The sequence below is a fragment of the Bos indicus x Bos taurus genome, chromosome 4 (genome assembly GCF_003369695.1).
Source record: "Bos indicus x Bos taurus breed Angus x Brahman F1 hybrid chromosome 4, Bos_hybrid_MaternalHap_v2.0, whole genome shotgun sequence".
NCBI lineage: Eukaryota > Metazoa > Chordata > Mammalia > Artiodactyla > Bovidae > Bos > Bos indicus x Bos taurus.
In genome coordinates this window covers 27,797,501-27,821,740 of record NC_040079.1, presented here as the reverse complement: position 1 = coordinate 27,821,740, position 24,240 = coordinate 27,797,501, and the positions used below count along the sequence as shown (strand labels likewise).

General features: G+C 43.0%; 1 protein-coding gene across 1 annotated transcript in view; it reads left to right on the top strand.

The window, feature by feature from the left end:
• Positions 1-24,240, top strand: part of SND1 (staphylococcal nuclease and tudor domain containing 1) — a 421,273-nt gene that overhangs the window by 44,407 nt on the left and 352,626 nt on the right. The window contains exons 6-10 of the mRNA XM_027539080.1: positions 629-720; positions 1,361-1,519; positions 3,112-3,218; positions 6,667-6,757; positions 19,208-19,321. Of these exons, the coding sequence (XP_027394881.1) occupies positions 629-720; positions 1,361-1,519; positions 3,112-3,218; positions 6,667-6,757; positions 19,208-19,321 (563 nt within the window). The remainder of the gene's footprint in view (positions 1-628; positions 721-1,360; positions 1,520-3,111; positions 3,219-6,666; positions 6,758-19,207; positions 19,322-24,240) is intronic.

Below are 24,240 nucleotides of genomic sequence, written 5' to 3'. Positions count from 1 at the left end.
ACACCATGGTATTTTGGAAGGGAGCTTTCCATCCAGTTCATATATGCATCAAATGTATTTTGCAGAGATTAGTCCTTTGCTGCTACAGAGTAGTAAATTGCTGGTAATTTTGCACACGGGGGAGCTTCCTGTTTTCTCTAAAAAATGGCTATCTCTAAATACCACCTCTAAAACTTCAAGGTAGAAATATGTATTCTTTATATATCTAAACATTTATGCATGCACACACACCCGCACACACACTATATAGTTCTCAGTTCTACTTTGAGACCTTATTAACTTGCAGACTCAGTAAAATAAAATGATTACCAATCCTGAATTATTGTTAGTTTTTGCCAGGCACTCAGTATACAGGTGAGCAACCTGGCTTACAGATAACAGAGCTTAGGTATGGGCCAAGAGGTCCCAGAAGGTTCAAAAGATGTAGCAGTTGGTTTGAACCAAATCCTCCTGGAGTAGTTTGGGCAGAAGTCTGTGTGAACACTCGTGGTCTACCGGTGCTTTGTCACCTCCCAGAGTGGGGCTTTCTCCGGATTTGGGAAGAGGAACTGTGCTCCAGGCAGTTTATGGGGCGTTGTTTCTCCTTGGCACGACCTGTGTCACTCAAGCCGTTTGTTCTGTCCTGCAGCTATCATCGAGCACGTGCGGGACGGCAGTGTGGTCAGGGCCCTGCTCCTGCCAGATTACTACCTGGTCACGGTCATGCTGTCAGGGATCAAGGTCAGCTCATGCGCTGGGCTACAGGGTGGTTCATGGAAGTGTTCAGTGATGGGGGGACTTCGTCCATACCATTTCTTTCTAGTATGGGCTGTTAACATTGACTGGAGTACTTTAAACTTGGCAGTGGTGCAGTTCTAATTAGATCAAATAAGACTGTTTTAAGTACTCAGAGTCTGTTTGGAGTGGGCTGTGCAGAGATGGTTGAAACCTAAAGAGGAGGGGAAGGGAAGCCAGTCCATGGGATCGCAAAGAGTCGGACACAACTGAGCAAATAAGCACGCACTTATTAAACTAAAGTTTGCCGAGTGTGTTCTCTTAATGTAAAATAGCCATTTTGATTAAAGAAAAAAATCAGGGATTTAAAGTGAGGCACTGGTGAATCTCTTCTTGGAAAGGGGTCATTTTCAAGTGTAATTAATGATTTTCCCCATGTTGTCATGAGTTTTATTTTATTTTATTTACCAAGAAGGCTGAGGGGATGATATTTCCAGTTCCTTTTTATCAGTATGTTTTTAGAAGGGTTGGAAGACCTCATTGGACACCTTTCCCAGCCCAGCTTTGTGGGGTTTGTGCTGTTTGGATCGTACCCTGTGGGCTGAGCATGCCCAGCACCCACGCGCCCGCCTTACTTGTGCTTTAGTGCCCAACTTTTCGACGGGAAGCGGATGGAAGTGAAACACCAGAGCCTTTTGCTGCAGAAGCCAAATTTTTTACTGAGTCTCGACTGCTTCAGAGAGATGTCCAGATCATCCTGGAGAGCTGCCACAACCAGAACATTCTGGGTACAATTCTGCACCCGGTGAGTGAGCCTGGCAGACTGGCCCACGCAGGGCGGGGGTCCACTTGGGGTTTGAAGAGCTGCATTTGGCTTCTGTTCTTCCTCTCTGTGTTTAGGAGTCATTGAAGTATCTTGGTAGGGTTATCATCTACTGACTTTGAGACCTTTTTAGGGAGTTATCCGTTCTCTGATAGAATTGGACAGATTTGCAACTTTGTACTTTTAGAAAACTAATCTCAGTTGTGGTTGGGTTTATAAGGGGAGGAAGGATGCTTGCACCTATTTTCCCAGATGCTAGTCCTAAAGATTGCCAGTAAGAAAGGTGGAGGCTGCCACATCAGTTAAGAAGTGGCAGTAGAACTTATAGAATGGGATTGGTGAGGTTTGCAAGTAGGTTAGCTATTTGGAGTACAGTAAGTCCCCTATAGAGGAAGGAGTTCAGTTCTGAGAGTGTATTTGTTAAGTCTAATTTGTTTGTAAGTACAACAAAGTTAGCCTTGGTACCCAAGTAACACAATTGGCTATATGCTGCTAGCTTTTATGCCTCTTTCCAGATATCCTGGGCTTGAAATGAAGATACTGTATTCCTGTACTCTATACAGTACTGTACAATAAAGTACACAAAAGCACAGCCCCTTGTAGGGATGCACGCATGTGATGGTGTACGCCAAACCCGTGAACTAACGTTCATGGCTGGACATGCAAACGCACGTTCACATCATTGAAAGTTTGAAACTTGAAGGTTCACAGGTAGGGGACTTACTGTATGGGTAGAACTGTCATGAGGAACTCCTCCTTTGGAAAAACTGTGTCCCAAGCCTTATTCAGTTGCTGCCTAATGTTGCTTTTGAGTAGGAAGTAGGTTAAGATCTTATAGTTCTGACTACTGGGAGTTTTACCCTAGTGTATACTTTGGTAGGTGGGATATTCTTGGATGGGAAATTGCTTTTTAACACCCCAGTTTAAATAAATTGTCATTATTGTAATCCATATCCAGTACCAGAATAAACTACTGTTCTTCTTTGGCTAGAGAATTCTTCCATGATGGCAGTTGTGGAAGGCTGGGAGGCTTGGTTTGGAATGTGCCAAGGTCATGTCTGTTTCTTCTGAAGTGCTCGCTGTCTGCCAGAGCCCTGCCAGATGGCTCTGTGTCACTGTAGAATGTGAATTGTAATTCACCGGGCAAAATATAACTGTAGTTATTCCCTTACTCAGCCTGTTCTTTGGCTCTCCCCTTATGAAAAGGGGAGTAAATGCTGATCTCAGGGAAGGAAATAATAAGGTATAATCTCCACTGAAGATTAACATCCTCTGTCCACAAGAAGAGCTATTGAAATGCCAATTCCATTCAATGCCACTAACATTTATCCTACCCCTGTTAAGTGCGAGTTACTGTGCTGGGTGCTGTGGGGATATGAAGCCAGGGCCGTTGAAGGGAATCACAGAACAGCGTCTCCCCTCATAGGGCTGGTTTCTTCATGAGAGAAATGACTCTACTTCATTTTTTTTTTTTTAACTACAAAATAGATTGTGGCTATGTTAATCACGTCAGAAGTCAAGAGAAATGGATTCCCTTGCAACCGAATCTAATCTGTGCCTGCCTTATTTTTCAGAACGGCAACATCACAGAGCTGCTCCTGAAGGAAGGTTTTGCCCGCTGTGTGGATTGGTCGATTGCAGTCTACACACGGGGCGCAGAAAAGCTGAGGGCAGCTGAGAGGTAAGGCTTGTCGGGGAAGCCTTCTAGCCAAGGATCTAGGTGTAGGGGACTCCAGGGGAAGGGACCTCAGGATCTTCTCTCACCCAACCATGTCAGTGTAAAGGATTGGGGAAATTCCAGAAGAAGCTGGGATCTCGTAGAGGAATGACTGTCTTACAGTCTCCAGGTTCAGTGTAATTCAGGGCTGTCTACTGATTTTTCACTCAAACATTATTGGTCACCTGATTTGCTTTATTAATGTTTTCAGTTCACTTTTTTTTCCAAGCCTCTCACTTAGATTTCAGGTTTTAGGCATTGGAAATGAAATAAACTTGAGGCTCATTTGAGGACAATGAAATAACTTATTGGCTCCTTCCTGACATGCAGGCTTGAGCCAAGTGTATGATGGAAAGACAGAGCCTGTGGGTCCCTAAACAAGACTATCAATGTTGCTGCAAAGCCTGATGCCCTAATTTATCGAACTGTATGCTGTAGTTATAAATGCTAATACAACTGTAAGGTGTTGTGTTTTTGGCTAGGTGCCCCATAGTTAAAGCAGATGGAGCAATAACTGATTCCTAGAAAAATGATAATGGATATGCCAAAGATCAGTGGCCATTTCAGGTGTTTCCAGGTATAGGTGAACGTGAGTCTCCAGGTGGAAAAAAATGAAACAGATAGATGAATAGAGATGATGTTCATAAAGTCGCACCCACTGCCTCCCAGGATACGTTTAGGTAGAAGGCCGGGATCACTGGTAACATTCCACTCAAGCCCGTGTGGTTTATTTCAGAGTCATAGAGTTTACAGGTTTTTGCCTTTGAGGCACATGACGAAGAGGTGTGCAAGAACATGAATTGAATTTCTCCTTTCTTAGGTCTCTTACAGCCTTCTCTACTTGTAAGCAGAAATACTCGGAACTTTTTATAAAAATAGATTTTAATTTGGGCCATTTAATATGGCATACCTGACAAAGGTAGATACTTGGAAAAAACAGTGATTGTATACATTGTTTAGTCTTTTTATGTTCCGCAGTTAAATTCAAAAGATACAATATGTGTATCAAGCACAGCTTTCCAAATATCTCTGACTATTTTGTGATGCTACATTTTTTTGTTGTTGTTGCCATTGTTCAGAATATCCTGTAGGTCTGTTTTTCTAAATTATTATTTTGGTTGATGATTCTTTTTGCGTTCTTTAAGCTCCCTCCTCTCTTTGAAGAAAGTGAGTTACAGTGACGGTGGCTTCTACATGTTTTATAACATCTACAGAGATTTTTAAGATGGCTCATCATTAAAAAGCAGATTTAGACCAAGGAATGCAGATCATATTTCAGTGATATGATTACTTGCCTACTGTTTTGCATGCTGTGTTAGCACTCGCTCGCATTGTCGGTAAATCTCTATTGAGGTATTTCACGTGTTTTTACACCTACAACATGCTGCTTTTGTCTTTTCTCATTTTTGCACTGCTTTGAAAAGCTGTAATACCGTTTTCAGAAATAACGGTTTAATACTTCCTTTGCCCTACATCCTTTTATTTCTAAATAAATACTTTGACAGTTTTTCACTGATATAAAATATATGTGTGTGTGTGTATGTATATATGTAAATCTTTGCACATATTCCCTGTCCCTCTCTTACTCTGACTCAAAAAGTCTTTTCTGGGCTTTGTGCTCTAAAACAAATGTTTACCAACTTGATTTTTTAACTTTTGTTTAAATTCTGCTGGATTATTGTCCATTCTTATTCCTCATTAGATGCACTATAGTGACCATTTTGTTCATGTTTTCCATGTGGGATTTGGGTAGCTAATAACCTTTTTATATATTTAAATATTTCCTTATGCATTCACTTTATTATTATTTTTTTAAATCTTTTGGCCACTCTGTGTGGTATATGGGATCTTAGTTTCCTGACTAGGAATTGAACCCATGCCCCCTGTACTGGCAGCGTGGAGTCTTAACCACTGGACCACTGCGGGGGTCACAGTGCTCTTTTATTTTTGAAGAATGTTTGTCTTTCATAATCAAGCAGAGAACTCAGAGCACAATGACTATATCCTACTCAATCTTTGTAGCATCACCGACTCAGTGGATAAGAGGTTGAACAAACTCCAGGAGATACTGAAAGACAGGGAAGCCTGGTGTGCTGCAGGCCACGGGGTTGCAAAGAGTCAGACTCAACTGAGTGAACAACGACCTTTTTTATAACGCAAATAGAAATGAGCAGGCTTATGCTTCTTAAAAATACTTTTGTTAGATGTGTGCGCTGTTCCCTCCAACTTAAGAGAGCAGTTTGTCTGTCACCCGGCATTTAGGAATCACTCAAGAGGTACCGTTTCACGCCAGTCAGAATGGCTGCAATCCAAAAGTCTACAAGCAATAAATGCTGGAGAGGGTGTGGAGAAAAGGGAACCCTCTTACACTGTTGGTGGGAATGCAAACTAGTACAGCCACTATGGAGAACAGTGTGGAGATTCCTTAAAAAACTGGAAATAGAACTGCCATATGACCCAGCAATCCCACTGCTGGGCATACACACCGAGGAAACCAGAATTGAAAGAGACACGTGTACCCCAATGTTCATCGCAGCACTGTTTATAATAACCAGGACATGGAAGCAACCTAGATGTCCATCAGCAGACGAATGGATAAGAAAGCTGTGGTACATATACACAACGGAATATTACACAGCTATTTAAAATAATGCATTTGAATCAGTTCTAATGAGGTAGATAAAACTAGAGTCTATTATACAGAGTGAAGTAAGCCAGAAAGAAAAACACCAATATAGTATACTAACGCATATATATGGAATTTAGAAAGATGGTAACGATAACCCTGTATGCGAGACAGCAAAAGAGACACAGGTGTATAGAACAGTCTTTTGAACTCTGTGGGAGAAGGCGAGGGTGGGATGATTTGGGAGAATGGCATTGAAACATGTATAATATCATATGTGAAACGGATCGCCAGTCCAGGTTCAATGCATGATACAGGATGCTCAGGGCTGGTGCACTGGGATGACCCAGGGGGATGGCATGGGGAGGGAGGTGGGAGGGGGGTTCAGGATGGGGAGCACGTGTACACCCATGGCGGATTCATGTTTATGTATGGCAAAACCAGTATAATATTGTAAAGTAATTAGCCTCCAATTAAAATAAATTTTTTTTTTTTAAAGAGGTACTTGATACACCAAAGAGCAAATTAATTAGCAAGGTGGACTTGTACTTTCCAGGCTTGAAAAAGGGTGCGCCCAGACCGCAGCCTGTCAGCCGTGGGTGTATGGCATATATGCAGGTGCTGTATAGTTTGCCTTGTGGCGGTCACACTTTGTGCTGGTCTGATTAGCCTTTTCTCCTGGTGCCTTGTCTGTGAGATAGGGTAGGGTTTTGCTCCTGTGATGATGGTGGATTCTGTCGCTGCCTTAGTCCCTCTGAGTGATCTGAATCCTTGCTTTGTTGCCAGGTTTGCCAAGGAGCGCAGGCTGAGAATATGGAGAGACTACGTGGCTCCCACTGCTAATTTGGACCAAAAGGACAAACAGTTTGTTGCCAAGGTGAGTCATCTCAGCATCTGGCGCTGCACTGTGCACGCTGTCAGGCTAGTGATAATACAGAGATCTGAATAATCAGTCAAGGGCTGAAGCGTTTCTCTGGCAAGGCAAAGCACTGATGCGTGCATGTGTGTGTGCGTGATTGCCTGCACGGGTGTGTTTGTTGTACGGAACTTGGAAACTGTAAGAACGTAAATTTCTGCTGTAGATTTGCATAACTTCATTAGAAATTAATGGGTTAAAATTGTGCACCTTGACCCTTTGAAATCTCTCATATGCTAGAGATTCTGTCTGTCTGCTTAGCAAATAACATTCTCTTAGATTGCTTGCTTTCTTTCTTGCTTGCCTTTTTTTTTTTGTCTGTGCTGCGCAGCTTGCAGGATCTTAGTTCTCACCAGGACTTGAACCCTGGCCCTGGCAGTGAAAGCACTGAGTCCTAACGACTAGGTCTCCAGGGGACTCCCTCTCTTAGATTTCTTATGCCCAAGGGTATAAGACCTCAAATTTCTCTTCTTTCTGTTTTGAGAGTCTTGTGGTTTTGATTTTTTTCTAATGTGGAGTGTTTTTGTGGTTTTGAATGTTTTCTGTTGTGATGTGTTTTTCTGAGGGCTCCCCACTTTGCTGCGATGGATTTCTCTGAAGGAACTGAACTGCTGAATAGATTGTTTAGATCCTGCAGCAGTGCTGTAAAAGTGTTGTTTTTTTTGAAAAAACTTCATGGCAGGGTTTGGTACCTTGAGCGGTAGAACCTATAGTAGACCTTGCTTTCCCAAAATTGCTAATGTTTTTAACTTATTTTTATTTTTGGCAAGACATGCTGGAAGCTTTGTCATAATGGACTTAAAATATCCTTGGATATTTAACTATCCAGGGACTGTCCTAACTGTCCAACGGAGAGCTTAAGGTGGAGAGCCACTAGGTGGCACTGTCAGCCTGAAAAATTTTGGAATGCTTTCTCTTAGAATGGTAAAATTTTAACAAGTCTCCAAGGAATTGACTGAATTTCTTCACTTTCTCTTTTATGGTGCCCAGAGCAGTAGGTCACTGAGCGCTCAAGCGGCCCCTTTTCTCTCCTAGTAGATGGTCTGTCTCTACACCAGCTGTCAGGTTAACTGCAATTGTGCCTTTCAGTGGACGTTAGTTGAAGGAGCCCCTGCTTGGGTTCTCCATATGTGTCTTTCACATCTTGATGCAGATCAGAATGGACCGCTGCTTCTCTGTGTGAGGACCACACCAGCTTGGGAACTTGGACATAGCTGCGCTGCCGATTGGAACTTGTGTTTATGTTTTCCTGTAATCTGTCCTAAGACTATAGAAGGACATAGCTACACAAGGAGAGCATGACCATTCGCTCACCAAGGAGGCAGGCCTTGCATTTTTCACTATCATCACAACTCTAGTGATACAGATGACCCTTGGGAGAGTCTCGTTACACTGTACTGTCCCTACGAGCCCCTCCTCAGTTGAAACTGAATTGGTAGAGAAACCTGGAAGATTGAAAGGGTTTTGGACCTTGGCTACATGGGAAAATAAGGCATTGCTGAAGAAAATTCTTCATCTAAAGGATTAGATGATTGAGCCAGCAGTTTATCCTGAGTATGATTTTATTGATAACTTGATAAAGGAAAGCTTTAGGACAAATAGAACATTCCTTCTGTTTTGAAAAAATCCAGGATCTCAGAATCTATTTTTGTCTTTTTTATTTTAAAACAAAGTGAGCCTTTTTTTTTTTTATTACAATGAAGTTTTATTTTTTACAATGCCAGAATAGAGATTATCTCTATAAGAGCCATTTGATTAAGGATCCTGTAGTATCCTAAACATAAATTTAGGTCATTCAGATATAGGCCTGTTCAGAGGGTAGAGAGAAAAAGGTTTTCACTGAATTTTTTTAACTCCTTCAGGATTATTTTTGTTTTTAAAACAGGAAAAAGCATAAAAAGAAGGAAAAACACACATACTAGATGAAATTACTATGAAAGAAAAAGTTGATCATACTGTCAATTGTGAGTGTTGGCAGACTGGCCCATGGGCCAAATATGGCCCACCATTGTTTTTGTGTGGTCTGTGAGCTAAGCATGGATTTTATGTAGAAAGAAGGGTTTGTGGCACGTTGGAATTATATGAAATTCAGATTTCAGTATCGTGAGTAAATTGGAACATAGCCACGTCTCCTCATTTACATATTGTCTGGAGCTGTTTTTGTGGTGTGGTGGCAGAGGTGAGAAGTGACAGAGACCATGTGGCCTGCAAAGCCTAAAATATTTGTTATCTGGCCCTTTACAGAAAAAGTCTGCTGACCTTTGACCTATACCAGTCCTCAGAATGGTTTGATATGATATAAGGAGCTCGAGGCAGAATGTAAATCAAGGCCTTGCTGCTTTCATCAAGAAGATCTTGCTATGGAAAAAATGTCAGCAATGTTCTCACTGATGTAGTTGATTTATGTTCTGGTACAAGTGCCTTATCTCATTGCAGACTGGCAGTCACTTTTGAGTAGTACTGACTTGTATTCTTTTGTATATAATTTTTAAGTTGGTAAGTTTTTATTTTTAACATGTATACATTTTTATTATTTTTTAAAATTTTATTTATTTAAGTTCTCATGTCAGTGACTTTATTACACCTAAATTTCCTTAACTTTTGACAAAATGAGACACTGACTAATTTAACAGGCTACATACAGTCTTACAGGCACACTTTGTTACAGGAATCTATCTAATACCAACCATAGCAGGTTAGATTAGTGAAGGATTTGACAAATTTTAACTGTAAATGTTTTGCATGGACATTTTTAAAGAACTCTATGGGCTTCTTAAGAGAAGTGTACTCTTTTATTTCCCTCTTGCTTGAGGCAACCATTTTCAACTCTTGGCTAATTCACGTCCTTGAATAAAATGTTCAATTGCTTGCTCTTAATTTTTCAGGCATAACCTTTTCCTTCACACCATGGAAGATGAGGATTTAGTTTTTTCACACGTGGGTGTGCATGTACTTTTCTCCATGCCTTCTAATAGGACTATATCATAATTCTGGCTCAGTTAATATTCAGTGTTTACTTTGTAAATGCTAATCACTTCCAAGATATATAGCATGTTATGACTGCTTTTCATTTCCTGCATGATTTTTTGTTTTTCCTGGAGTTAATTTTTAAATTTTATGTATATATCTTTTGTATACTTACTAATTCAGCCCCCGCATTCTGTCATCTGTTTAAATCTTTTCCCAAGACATGATTCAGGTCATTATTTTTATCTTTTTCAATAGTACTTTCCAGGAGCCTTGTGACCTATAACAGTCTAGTTTAGTTTAGTTCTTTTTTTTCCTTTTATAAAGGTGTCTTCTTTGGATTTCTTTACCATTATCTTGAGTTTTTCTTTGCCTCACTCCTGGATTGGTGCTGTGTTTGCTGAATCTTACGGCTTCATTATGATTTACTACTTTATTTTGGTGACACACATTCTATTAGCTTCTTGGGAAAAGAATGCTTAGGAGGTAGATTTTTGAAACTGTTTTATGTTTACTCTGTTATTACATTTGATAGTTTAGATAGGTGCAAAATTTTGTTCGGTTTATGTTTACTCTGTTATTACATTTGATAGTTTAGATAGGTGCAAAATTTTGTTTGGAGAAGGCAGTGGCACCCCACTCCAGTACTTTTGCCTGGAAAATCCCATGGATGGAGGAGCCTGGTAGGCTGCAGTCCATGGGGTCTTGAAGAGTCGGACATGACTGAGCGACTTCACTTTCACTTTCCTGCATTGGAGAAGGAAATGGCAACCCACTCCAGTATTCTTGCCTGGAGAATCCCAGGACGGGGGAGCCTGGTGGGCTGCCGTCTATGGGGTCACACGGAGTCAGACACGACTGAAGTGACTTAGCAGCAGCAGCAGCAGAATTTTGTTAGAAGCTATTTTCTTTAGAATTATGAAAACATTGCTCCACTTTTATTTGTTAGGAGTTTTTGTTTGTTTGTTTTCTTTCTTTATATCTTTGGTGGCCTGAAACCATTCTGATCTCCCATGCCAGTGCTGTTTTTTATTTCTGTAAGCTCTTAGCAAATTCTTCTTTATTCTGAAATTTCAGAATGATATGCTTTGCTTATCCATGTGTGATCATGTTGTGGTTTAAAAATTAAACCATATGAAAAATTAAATTTTAACTCTTTTGTTGTTGGTTTCCATCTAGTTTCTCTGCTATTTTTCTAGAATTTTTGTTTGGATGTTTAACTTCATGGACTAGTCCTAATTTTTTCTTACTATTTTCCATTTTTTTGTCTTTTCCTTCTAGATATCTTCATGTTTGTCTCTCATCTCTTCTATGAGATATTTTATCATGCTGTATCTTAATTTCTAAAAGCTTCTTTGTTCTTTGAATGTTTGTCTTATTACTTTTAAAAAATAACATGTAATACTTATTTCAGAGATGAATATCATCTCTTAGGATTTAAGGAATTAACAATAATTTGTTAAAGATTTTTCTCTCCCTGTATAGTCTGTGTTCTCTTAAGTTGTTTTTAATTCTCTTTGGTTATTTTGATCTCTTATTTTCCATATTAGAGACTTACTTTAGATATCTGGTAACCTTTGGTGGTCTCTCAAAGAAGGAGGTATTCAACACTGGTTTAGGAGCAGGATGGGATTTAGGGTATCCATCTTGAAATCCAGGTGCTTCTTACATAGATTTTAAACCAGTCCTAGTTTTGGACCTTATTTTCATTCCCCCTTGAGATCCCTGATTTGATAGTTTCTCACTCTTGGTGAGTAGGGGAAGTCTGCAGTATAAATCAGAGAGATTTCTTTTCTCACCACTAGCTCAGATTTAGCTTTCATGAGTCTGTAGAGTCAGTTACCACTCATTCCTCTGCTTTCCAGCTTCCAAGTTTTGTTGCTATATTCTTCTCTCTCATTATCTTTGTCCTTTCGGGCTTTGGCAAACAACAAGACAAAACAAAATGAAAAACAGACCCCCAAACCCTTTATTTTTGTGTAGAAGTATTTAGGGAGGGTAACAAAGTAAATACATGAACTTCCTTTATTGTTCCTTGTGTTCCATTGTAAGGCTGCATCGTAATTTATTTAACTAGTCCCCAGTAGGTCATTATTCATGTCATTTATCACTTTTCCATTATTTAGAAAATGGAATAAATCTCTACTCGAGTGGCAGTTATTCCCTTAGGAGTATCTGGAGCGCATTCGCCAGCAGCTCCCCAGGCGTCGGTGACCAGTGTGTGTCCCGCGTGTGTGTTCAGTTTCAGATATGTTGTTAGAGCAGAGCTTGACCGCCGTTTTCTTAAAGGACCATAATAGTAGATATTTTAGTCTTTCTGGGCCATATAGTCTCTTTGCAACTCTACAAATCTGCCACTATAGCAAGAAAACAGCTATTGGTAATGCATAATGAATTGGCATGGCTGTGTTCCAATAAAGCTTTATTTATAAGAGTAAGTGATGGGCCCTTGGCTATCGTTTGCCAAACCTTATTGTAGAACACAAGATGTCAGCATTAAATGTAAAAGGGAAGATGATTTCTTTTCCCAAGCTAGAACCCAGCGGCAGTTTTGTAGTCATTTTGCCTAATTTTAAATATTTGTTAATGACAAAACTACTCTGGCAAGGAAACCTAAAAAGGTCCTAAGGTGCCTTGGGCTTTCCTGAACATAGTCTGGCAGTCCTGCAAATTTTTGCTGAAGGATTCTGCTCTGAGGCTGCTGTGACCATAAGGCCTGAACAAATAGAGTGCCTACTGAAGAGAGGACCACTGTCTCCAGCTGCTGCTGCTGCTGCTGCTGCTGCTAAGTCGCTTCAGTCGTGTCCGACTCTGTGCTCCCCCATCCTGGGATTCTCCAGGCAAGAACACTGGAGTGGGTTGCCATTTCCTTCTCCAGTGCATGAAAGTGAAAAGTGAAAGTGAAGTCGCTCAGTCATGTCCGACTCTTAGTGACCCCATGGACTGCAGCCTTCCCGGCTCCTCCATCCATGGGATTTTCCAGGCAAGAGTACTGGAGTGGGATGCCATTGCCTTCTCCGCCACTGTCTCCTAGGTATTAATTTATTCCCTAGTAGCTCAGCTGGTAGAATCTGCCAGCAATGCAAGTGACCCTTGTTGATTCCTGGTTCAAGAAGATCCCTTGGAGAAGGGACAGGCTACCGACTCCAGTATTCTTGGGCTTCTCTGGTGACTCAGATGGTAAAGAATCTGCTTACAATGCAGGAGACCTGGGTTCATAATTTTACAGAGAACAGCTAAATAGCTAAAGAGCCTCCTAAAGGTGACCTATGAACTCTAAGTTTGTGCCCCTGGGACCCTGTAGGTGACTTCTGGAACTGATGCAAAGCTGGAGATGGGAGTGTGGGCCAAGAGTCCCACTCCTGAGAAACTTGAAACTCAGCCAAGTGTTCTCTGGGTACATGGGGAACTGCAAGACTGGTTTCCGTTCTCCTCCTCTTAAGGAAGGCAGGGCTAGGGGACGTTCTCCTTGTCTCTCCAGGTTAGCAGAGAGACATGTTCACTTCACAGCGATTAGCTGAGCCTGCTTGAGACTTTTGTGCCTGTCGTGGCTTGCCAGTTTCCTGCTTGCCTTCCCCGTGGCGTTTTAGCTGATCTGTGCTGTTTGTAGCCATATGGTCCCTTGAGCACGTGGCTTGGCTTCCCTGTCCCTGCTGCTGGATGCTTGGGCCTTGCAGATTTCACAGACCTGAATAACACTTGGGGGTGGGGCGAAGGGGCTGAGTCTTCTCCCTGCTCAGCCTGGTTAGATAGAGGCAGCCAGCTTGGTTCTCTGTACCAGCTGATTGCTTAACCAGCAGAGCCCTGAACTAGGTGCTTTGAGAAGATGCAAAAGAATGAGAAGCGGTTTCTGTCTCAAGGAGCTTACCCTCTGCAGCTTCGTCTGGGAGAACCCTTAGTTAGCTGTGTGATACTGTTGACCGTGTCCAGTTTTGGAGGTCAGGTTGTAAGCTGTCCATGGGTGGGGCACTGGTACCTGTTTGGTTTGGCCCTGCTGATTTTTTGCTGTGCAAAAATGTCATGGCTTTATATGGAATTCATTATCATGTCTTCATAGATGGTGGCTCAGTGGTAAAGAATCTGCCTATTAAAGCAGGAGATGCAGGAGACATGGGTTTGATCCCTGGGTTTGGAAGATCCCCTGGAGGAGGAAATGGCAACCCACTCCAGTATTCTTGCCTGGAGAATCCCATGGACAGAGGAGCCTGGTGGGCTACAGTTCATGGGGTTGCAGAGTCAGACACGACTGAGCAACTGAGCGTGAGCACGCAGATGGTTTTTAAGCGAAGATACTTAGTATTTTTGTGTAGACTTTGGTATTCTTGTTTGGTAATATGGAGAGAACAAAAATGACTAGCTACTCCCTTGATCTTTGGTTTCATGGCTTTCAGATGAAAAAGAAGTTCTGGGGATGTTCTTTCTGGTTAGGAAGGTGGCCCCTCTTAAACCAAAAAGGGGTCAAGACTTGGTTTGTGGCTTAAATTAGCAAACTAATTTGCTGATAAGAAAATGGTTAATTTAGAAAAGATTTGTAAACATTTACCTACGTTTAAAATGGAAACTTTTTTAGAAGAGTTTTAGATTTACAGAAAAATTGGCAGATACCACAGGGAGGCCTGGTGTGCTGTGATTCATGGGGTTGCAAAGAGTTGGACCCGACTGAGCGACTGAACTGACTGAGTGACAGAGCTCCTACATGAGTGCCCCCCACCCACCCCTCAGTTTCCCCTGTTATTATCTGACAAGATCATGGCACATTGATTATAAGTAGTTACCAGTATTGATATATTATCAACTGAAGTCTGTACTTGAGTCAGATTTTCTTAGCTTTCCTCTGATGTCCATTTTCTGTTCCAGAATCTCATCCTCAATAGCACGCTAAATTTAGTTGTCAGATCTTGTTAGGCTCCTCTTGGATTTGGTGGTTTCTCAGATTTTCTTTGCTTTTGATGACCTTGACAGTTAGAGGAGTGCAGGTCGGGTATTTTGTAGACTGCTCCTCTATGGGAATTTGTCTGATGCCTGGCTTCCTTTTAAGTACCTATTAGAGCGTCCAGTTTGTTGGCTTGCGCTTAGGTGCCTAAGGGTATTGGCCTCAGCAGGTTGTGCTTCGTATCATGTAAGGATGCAGGGTGGTAGCTGGGGTTTTCTGGGGGCTCTGCGGTGAGCCATGGTCATCGCTGAGATAGGCTGCGGTGCTCCTGATGTCCCCCAGTGCAGTGTTGCTTCACTAATGCTTCCAGGTTTAGCTTGGGGAGAACAGACCTGGCAGATGAAAGCTGGGAGCAGGAGAAGCAGCCAATGTCCTGAGTTAGGAGAGTGAGAAGGGTGTTTGGTGTCCCCTTTCCAATGGCCCCATCAAGGGCGCTCACAGGTGGTGCCTGTAGGAGCCCTGTTTGAGCTGCTGTTGCTTTTCTTTCTGTCTGGTACTAATAACTTTGGCAGCTTTGGGAGGACCGGTGTTTGTGTCTGGGACTGTGCTGAGGGTCTTTCTATATGTTTCATAGATGCCGCAGGGTTTTGAGGAGCTCAGCAGCAGCAGCCCTATGCATTCAGCGCACAGCGCTTTAGATGGGCGCCGCAGATGGGGGGAATCTGGCAGGAGGCCAGGGTGACGGACGGATGTCCCCTGCCTCTGACAGTGCTCTGCCATTCTCCTGACCTGTGGCAGACCTTAGCCTGCGCTGTGTCATCAGTAAGCCTCTCATTTTTCCTTTTACAGTTGGGCTGTAAGAAATGCAGAGGGGATTGGGTCTAGGGCTTGCATCTCGAGTCCAGCCAGTGACCTTTTATTCTGTGTAGATTCTGCTCTTGGAGCATGTGGTCAGTAGGGGTATGTGTGTATTGACTTGAGGTCAGTAGTATGAGGAGGTGAACGGTGATGTGGGCATACTTCAAATTGCCCTGATGGAAAGCACCATCAGAAACATCACCATTATAAATGTGGTCTGTGACGGTGCTGACAAGCAGGCTTTGGATGGTAATCCACTCTGCATTTTACTTATTGCACTGTGTGACTGCAACTACTGTTTGATTGCTTTTTCCATGTCTCTGCCCAGGAGCTGCTTGTTCTCCGGACAGTAATGGCACAGTTTACCCCATAAACCCCACTTACATGCACACACGCACAGACAGGCGCCCTCACCCCACTTTTCCAGGAAGGCAGGCCTCGTTTAGCTGGCAGCGTCAGAGCACACAGTTCCTGAAGAGGAGGTTGCTAATCAGGGAGATGCCGAGCAGAGAGAGTCTGCTGCTGAGGCCTGAAATTTACAGCTCCGAAAAGCCGCTTGCTGCTGCTGCGGCTGTTAACACGTTATAAGGGGTGACAAATACCAGGAACTTGTCACCGGGGTATGCTTCGAGCCTCACATTCTGTAATCAGAGGGTGAAGGTGTGAGCGCTATGATGCTTTCCCTGGTTTTATTTCTCTATGAGCATGACTAGGGTGTAGAGAATGTCTAGATGTTTCTCATGTCTTAATCATACAAAGCTTTCCTATGTTTTTGGCAATGGACACTTTAATAGGAGTTGGTTTTGCGGGGAGAGGAAGGTGCAGCTTGATCCATCATTGAGATTTTGGAAATCCCGCGATGTGTATGCAGTTGAGATGCCTGACAGTTACCGAATCTGTTGGGCAGTGGTTCTGTACCTCCTCTGGAGGGAGGAGCAGTATTGCTTTGCTGTACTAGCTGTTGTGCTTGGTATGGCCTTATGGAACTTTTGGTTTGAAGGTAGAATAGCAGTATAGCTATGGATACCTTGTGGTCCCCTCCCCCACCTCCCTGTGCTTATAATCTAGGGGTCCCTGACCTCTGTGCCATGGACCGGTACCTTCTGTCTGATGAGCGATGACATTATATTGGAAATAAAGTGTGCGATAAATGTAATGTGCTTGAATCATTCTGAAACCACCCCCGACTCTTGGTCTGTGGAAAAATTGTTTTCCATGAAACTGATCTTTAGTGCTGAAAAAGTTGGGGACCTCTGCTTTAATCCATTTCATACACCTGTGGGATTTCGAAGGATTTGGAAATCATTAGCTGAGGTCTTTCTCTTGTGGTCAGTTGGCCAAGCCCCTGCTGCTGTCTTTAGGGAGTGAGGGAGATTCTATTACGGCGGGCATTTTTACTTTGGCGTTAATGTGTCTAGATGGTAATGGTAGCAGATATACTCTTTTTGTTTCAGTTACTGAATCCATATTCTTGGTTATATCTTCTTGGCTGTTTTTAGTTCTGCACTTAAAATGACTGGGCTGGTGTAAGGGGGTCTTTGTTTTGGAAGATTCCAAAACCACCCTTTCTACGTAATCATTCCTGACCTTGGCTTGGTCCTCATGTGACCACACATCATGTTTTTGATTACCCTTGGGCTTCACTAAGGTTTTCTGGCCAGGTGAGTTTTGAGCCTCTGGCTCTCTGGGCTTTAGTGTTAGTTAGCCTTTGTGTGCAAAGAAGGCAATGGCATCCCACTCCAGTACTCCTGCCTGGAAAATCCCATGGACAGAGGAGCCTGGTAGGCTGCAGTCCATGGGGTTGCTAAGAGTCGGACACGACTGAGCGACTTCACTTTGACTTTTCACTTTCATGCACTGGAGAAGGAAATGGCAACCCACTCCAGTGTTCTTGCCTGGAGAATCCCAGGGATGGGGGAGCCTGGTGGGCTGCTGTCTATGCGGTCGCACAGAGTCGAACACGACTGAAGCGACTTAGCAGCAGCAGCAGCAGCCTTTGTGTGATCCTCAGCTCTAAGAAAAAGGTTATAGCAGAATGGCTGTAGTTATCTGAGCCTGGTTTTTGCTGCATTCAGGTTTTACAAGTTAATCTTACACCTAGTTGAAACTTGAAGATAATTACCCCTCTCCTGATCTATAGAGCTCTTTCTCAGACCCTTTACTACTCTTGGGGTCCCTAGTCTGTTTTTCTCTATACTGCTTCCATTACTAATGGTGTGAAAACCCCAGGTTATCTTCCCATACACCAGCGGTAGTCAGCCCTCCTTGGATATACAGCTTGGTTCCAACTGTCATCTTTCTCTTTTCATTCATTCTGTTTGATGGCGCTTTCCTCCTGCTATTTCCTGTCATGTATAATTTCTCACTTGGTTTTTGCTTTTTTGCTCCTTCTTTAGATTGTCCCTTAAATCACTCCTTTTTTTTTTTTCTGTGTGATTGGCTGATTCTCAGGAAAAGATAGTGGCTAGCCATTTTCAGGAATCTGCATGTAAATGGGTATATTCTGTTGTAAAAGGTTGTGAGCCTTCCAGGGAATAGTTAGTGAAGGCTCTTTTACTGTTTCAGGATACTTAGCAGTGTGATACCCACCATAGCGAAGGAGACTCTAGCTCCTTTTGTTTCACATATAAAAGACGAGGGGACTTTTGCAAGTCTTCCCTCAGGGTGGCAGCTGACCCTGTAGTTTGTTCAGCTGCTGGTTTGCTCCTGATGGGGTCTGATTGAAGGTGGGGAGAGTGGGTTTTGATTCATCAGATGAAGTGGATGGTGGCTGTGTTTTGTAGTCAATAGCTTCCTTGTAGTAAAGTGTTACTTACAAAAAACCCAAAATGGCCTTGTAACAAAAAGTTCTGAATATAGCTGGGTGAATTGTAGACTGCTGGCTGAATTATGAGGTCTGGTTATAATCCTGATGTAGTCTGAGTGTGGTTTTGAGGAAATTTTATTCTGTGCACATTGGTGGAGTGTTCTGATAACCTCCACAGAGGAATATTTGTGCTTTTGCTGTTGAATAGATATCCTTGAAAGCTTGGGAGTTAGTTACTAGCTGAGTGGGGTCCAGTGTTGCTGTTTTGGGGTCCAAAATAGAGATGCCCGTAGTAGTGCTCTGAAAAGGTGGCTTCCAGAGTAGTTGAAGTCATATCTTAGCAATCTAACGTTTCTGCCGGTGAGATCAACAACGGAGCATCTCCTTTCACATGCTGAGATGACAATACTTTTTGCCCTTCACTTGCCTTTGATTTTTCTGCTCTGTGTTGGGGCGTCCTATTTTGGTTTTTTCTCATCTAGTGCTGGTACCTCCTAATCCAGCCCTTGCCTCTTTTCCTAGAATCATGTTGTGATAGGCATTTTGATTTTAACTTAGAACCTGTTTCAAGGAAAATCCTCAGTAGTACGTAGAGACTAGATTTCTAGTTCTTAAGCTTTGTAGTTTCCCACAAATCTTGGTCAGGGCAAAAGATGAAAAAGCTTGGCCATCTCTGAGTGATACAGATCCTGCCTTGCTGAGAAATCATCATATCTCTCAGGTCTGCTAATAATGGGATAGTTTCCTTCAACGTTGTTGTACCGTAAAGAATGATGTTGGATCTGTCCCAGTGGCTGTTGGTGTCAGCCTTCTTCCTGTGACGGTGTGCCTTGCTCCTTAGCACATGTGCTGCGGGATTGGGCCTTTGCGGCACATTTCAGCATTTTCGCCTTCTTGCCGCCCACAGGTGATGCAGGTGCTCAATGCTGACGCCATCGTTGTGAAGCTGAACTCTGGGGACTACAAGACCATCCACCTGTCCAGCATCAGACCGCCAAGACTGGAGGGGGAGAATACACAGGTGAGACGAGAGAAGCAGCAGCACCTCTTTTCTGAAACCAAGAGGGAGGAGCTGGACGATCAGTTAGATATGGTTCGTGTGTAGGAGAACACTAACAGACCAATAGTGTAAATCGCCGAAGTATTATTTCCTAGTATTTGCAGCCTAGCTGCCACTGGGCAAGTCTGTTTCTCTTGAACCACACTCACTGCTCTCCTTCATTTTTGATGGGCCCCACTGGCATTCCTCCCTAAGGGGCTTGAGAGGAGTTGGGTTGGTGTATGTTAGGTGGTGAGTGAGTCTTGTTAACGAGATCTTATTCTCTGAAGTTAAGGAGAGGAAGGGTCTGTGTCTCACGCGCATGATAGCAAGGCCTGTTCTGCTGGTCATTTTGATTTGCTCTGTGTTTTTGCTCTAGGAAGAAATAAATCTTGGTGTGTGTGTGTATATATATATATATATATATATATATATATATATATATATATTTATATATATATTGGGTGGGGTCAATTACTCATCTTTTCCAAGTGGCGACTAGAATTGTTAGTTGCACTGTTTTGTTCTATTTGCTGGGTCTTCGGGCAGCAGGGGTGCTTGGCTAGCCAATGTGTACGATTTTGGTATGTCAATTTGAGAAATTATGCTTAGGATGAAAACTGTAGGCAGTTTTGTTTTAAATTTTGTGGTCATTGTCTTTCTGTTGTTACAACTTACGAGAGCCTGAGGAAAGGGATTGTGGTTGAACTTTTTTGTTTGTTAGGCTGTCTTAGTTTTGTAGACATCTTTTCCAGCACCTGTTTTTGCCTCCTGATAGCTAAAGTGTGTAACTGTGTGGATCGGTTATAGAACTGGGTCCTCAGTGAGAGCCAGTGCCACAGGCAAATTAAACAGTGTGGTTGAACTTAGTACCATGTGGTTTTTTAATGTATCCTTTTGTAGTTTTAGAGATGTGAAATTTGCTTTTCTGATGTTTTGCACGTACCGTGTCTCAATGCATTCACGAGTTGAAATTCAGGCCCCGTTTTCATTTGTGTGAGAGTTTATAGGCAGCCCATAAGAGTAAAATAAAAATATTGTGATTGTCTTTTGAATCAAATCATGCATAAGAAATCCATACAGGATGGCTTCTTTGAATGTCTGGCCAATCAGTTCATCTCCACCCCCCCACCCTCCCAGCCTTTTTTCCCCCCATAGAAGAGGCATTTTAATGCAGCAAACAGTATTGTGGTAAGCTTGAGAATTTAAATGCACGAAAGCTTAGAAATGCCAAAATAAGGTTCTCTCAGTAACTGTAGCTCTGCCTCATTGCACAGAGTAAATATACATCTCCAATTTTATCAGTGTTGGGAGTAGTCCACACTTCTGCATCTGTGCCATGCAGTTGGAATTAAGGTTCCCACAGCAACCACAACTTTGGAATTCTTAAACGTTAATTTTTGTGCCTGCATCATCAGCCAAAGCATTATGTTAAAGTAGATTCAGGAGCTGAATTTTAAGCAGTTTTTAGGGATGTGGGGGTGTTACAGCAGGTTGATGGTGATAAACTACCACTGAGAAGTTTATGTTTTTGTAGAATCCTTTGTAACTTCTCAAGGGGTAATGGGTGGATTTCCCTTAGCCGAGTGGACAACGGAAAATTGTTGGAATATATTTCCTAGTTTAGGCAGGGTCCTGTTTGTAAAATTTCTTGCTCTTTACCAAGGTAGGTTATCAGCTTATTTCAAACTCTTGTTCATTCCTGAGATCTTCCTCCATTTTAAGAAAGCTTTAAGTGAGGCTCAGCTCTAAGAGTCAACATATGGCTTTTGAGTGAATTGAGGAATGAGTTCCCTTACTGGTTCATTAAATTCCTTTGGAAGATCTTAGTGAGGGTCACATAAGAGATGAATATAACCCTCTTTGAGTACAGTGATGGAGGTGCTGTGCGGAGCCCTGTTGTGGTGGGTGCTGGGGAAGTCTTCTTGGGAACAGCTCACTAGCCTCTTGAGCGCTCATGGATGAGAAGTAAGCAGGTGGGAGAAAGGGCCTCCTAGACCAGCACTGTCTAATAGATGCATAATGCAAGCCACAAATGTGAGCTGTGTGTTATTTAAAATTGTCTAGTAGCTTTGTTTTAAAGAACATTAATTTTAATGCAGCTTATTTGACCTACTATATCCAAAACAGTATCATTTCAACATTTAATGAATATAAAAAATTCATGAGATATTTAACTTTTATCTTTACTGTGTCTTAGAAATCTGGTGTATATTTTATACTTGGATCTCAGTTTATCCTAGCGTATTTCTAGGGTTCAGGAGCCACAGGTGTGTAGTGTCTATTGGAGTGGATGGCACAGGTTGAGGAATTCTGATGAATAGGTTCATTGTCTTTGATCAGTCCTTTCCCACTTTGTACCAGATGTTGTGCTGGGGATGCCATGGGGAATAAACCCTCCTAAAACTACTCTCATGGAACTTTACAGTCTATAGGGGACGTACGCACGTAAGTGTGTTTATGTTATGTGCTGTGGAAGAAAAGGTTAGTGTTTATAGGAGTGCGTAATCTGGGAAGGCTTCTTAAGGCCTGAAGGCTGACTAGGAGTTAGGTAAAAAATGGAGAGAAGACAATTTCTGACCAAGACAGCAGCAATGACAAGAATCAGATGAGTTTGGTCCTGGGGAATGGGTGGCCACTGTGGGTGATGCACGTGTGGTATGATGCTCTGTGGTCCACAGTACGGGCAGGGCAGGGCACACATGTTCTGTGAACATTTCCAGGTACTCATGAAAAGGGACTGCGGGCCGTGTGATGAACTGCCGGCAGTTTTGTATGATTGGAATAGAGGATGCTTAATGCCGGGGTGGGGGTGGGGGAAGTGGGGTAGGAAGAAATGGGTTTGGGAGTTAGGCATGGGCCACAGGTTGAAAACATCTATCCCATGGTTTTTAGATTTCTTTTGCCTTGAAGAATTTTAAGGGATGACACCTTTCAGATTTGAGTGTGCTTGTGTTGGTGGCTTGCATTTATAAAACATGAAAGTAACTTTGCATCTATAAAGGAAAATCATGCTAGATGAAAGCTGATCTGTAGCGAGTGGTTCTGGTTTTGTTTTTGGTAAAGCTCGCCTGGAGGCGAAGGGAGTGGGAAATGCAGGGTTGTGGTTTTGGCTCTAGCAGCCTCTACACGAGAGGAGTCAGAGTTCTTGCCTTTCTACTTCCCCTGGAACTCTCACAGTGAGTGGAAGACCTAATGCTTATGTTAGATTTATAGTATAGGTGTAGGAATAGGCGTCACCCACGGATCCCAGCCAGGCTGTAACTATGTGTGTGTAATGACGAGGCAAGCAGGAGTCCCTTTGGAGTCTTGTTTTCCCTAGTGTTCTTTACCGTATACAGCAGTTTCTTTACTACAAGGGCAGTCCAGTCAAGTGCTGAAGGTGTAGATGTCAGGACATCTGTGAGGCCACATCGTACCCTTATGCAAGTTAGAGAAGACTGTCCCTTGCTTCGAGCAGCCTCAGGGCAGGGCACACGGCTTGCAAATAGAGTGGAGGCTGGATTTCAGCTCCCATTTTTCCTGTGTCCCCCTGGCCAGTGTGTACAAGATGATGTGGCTGTCCTAGTTAGAACAGCCCTGATGGACTCTCCAAAGAAAACGTCAAGGCTGTGTTTTGGGAACTGGAGGGTGGTCTCGTAGTTACAGAAACAAAGGATGCTTGGCCATTGTTTGGAGATGACAGATGGACCATGGCAGACATTGAATGAAACCCTTAGGAGATTGCCTTCTCTTGAAGTCTGGCACACTTTTGGGAGAGGGTGTCAGTGGCTTTGAAATGGAGAAAAAGTAACTTGGCAGCTTATGGTATTGGAGCTCGTTCTAAACAAAAAAGCAGAGTGGAGAAGGTGCAGATGAGGGAGTGGGACGAGGAGAGGTAGGGGCACGCCTCTGCAAGCTGGAGCTTCTTCACCGGCAGGCGAGTGGCATGCAGGGACTCCTGCTACGCACAGCCTCCTTCCTCCAGGGGCCCAGGTGACGACCCAAGGGGGCTTGTCATTCAGGTGATGATAGGGAGATGCTTCTGATGTTGATCTTCTCCATACCCTGAAAACTCACGTGGCATCAGCTCACACAGATCTTCTGAGACATCTCTATATTGTGAAGACAGTAGTGCAAGTTGGATTTTCCTTTTTTTTACATACAGAGACAAATTCATTTCTGTTACATTATACATGAAGGCAAGGAGGTTTTGCCCAAGGCTAGCTGTACTCCCACTCCCCCCTTTTGGTTACTTTCTAATTGCAGCCAGAGGAAGGGCTCTGGACAGAACTGCATGATCAAAGGAACTGCTTTCATTCTCTGCAGCTCCTTTCTAGTAGTATGGAGAATTCAGGAGTAGCCATGGCTCCCAGATTGTGGTTAGAGCTTGATTTGTTGCTAGAACATGCTACAGAGTTAGAAGCTAGAGAGTGTGGTGTCTCCCTGAGAAGGAGTACAGTGTCGGATGCTGTGGATTCTGTTTCTGTGACACCAAAGTATTGGGTTATTCAGAGAAGATCCAGTGTTAGCTCTTTGGAGATGTAGCTCCTTCGGCTGAGATCCCATTTGGACATCAGTTTGTGGTATTCCTGTGGACCTGAACATGTATCAGGACTTCTCTAAAGGTGTGGTGTGTGGGCTAAATCTCTCAGTTTTGTCCGACTCTTTGTGACTCTATGGATTTTAGCCTGCCAGGCTCCTCTGTCCGTGGAATTCTCTAGGCAAGAATACTGGAGTGGGTTGCCATTTCCTCCTCCAGGGGATCTTCCCAACCCCAGGATCAAACCCGTGTCTCTTGCATCTCCTGCGTCGGCAGATGGATTCTTTACCACTGCGCCACCTGGGAAGCCCTCTCTAAAGGTGTAGTCTCTGTTATCCAGTTGTTTGCCACAGAGATACAAGTGCTTAATCTTGGAGAA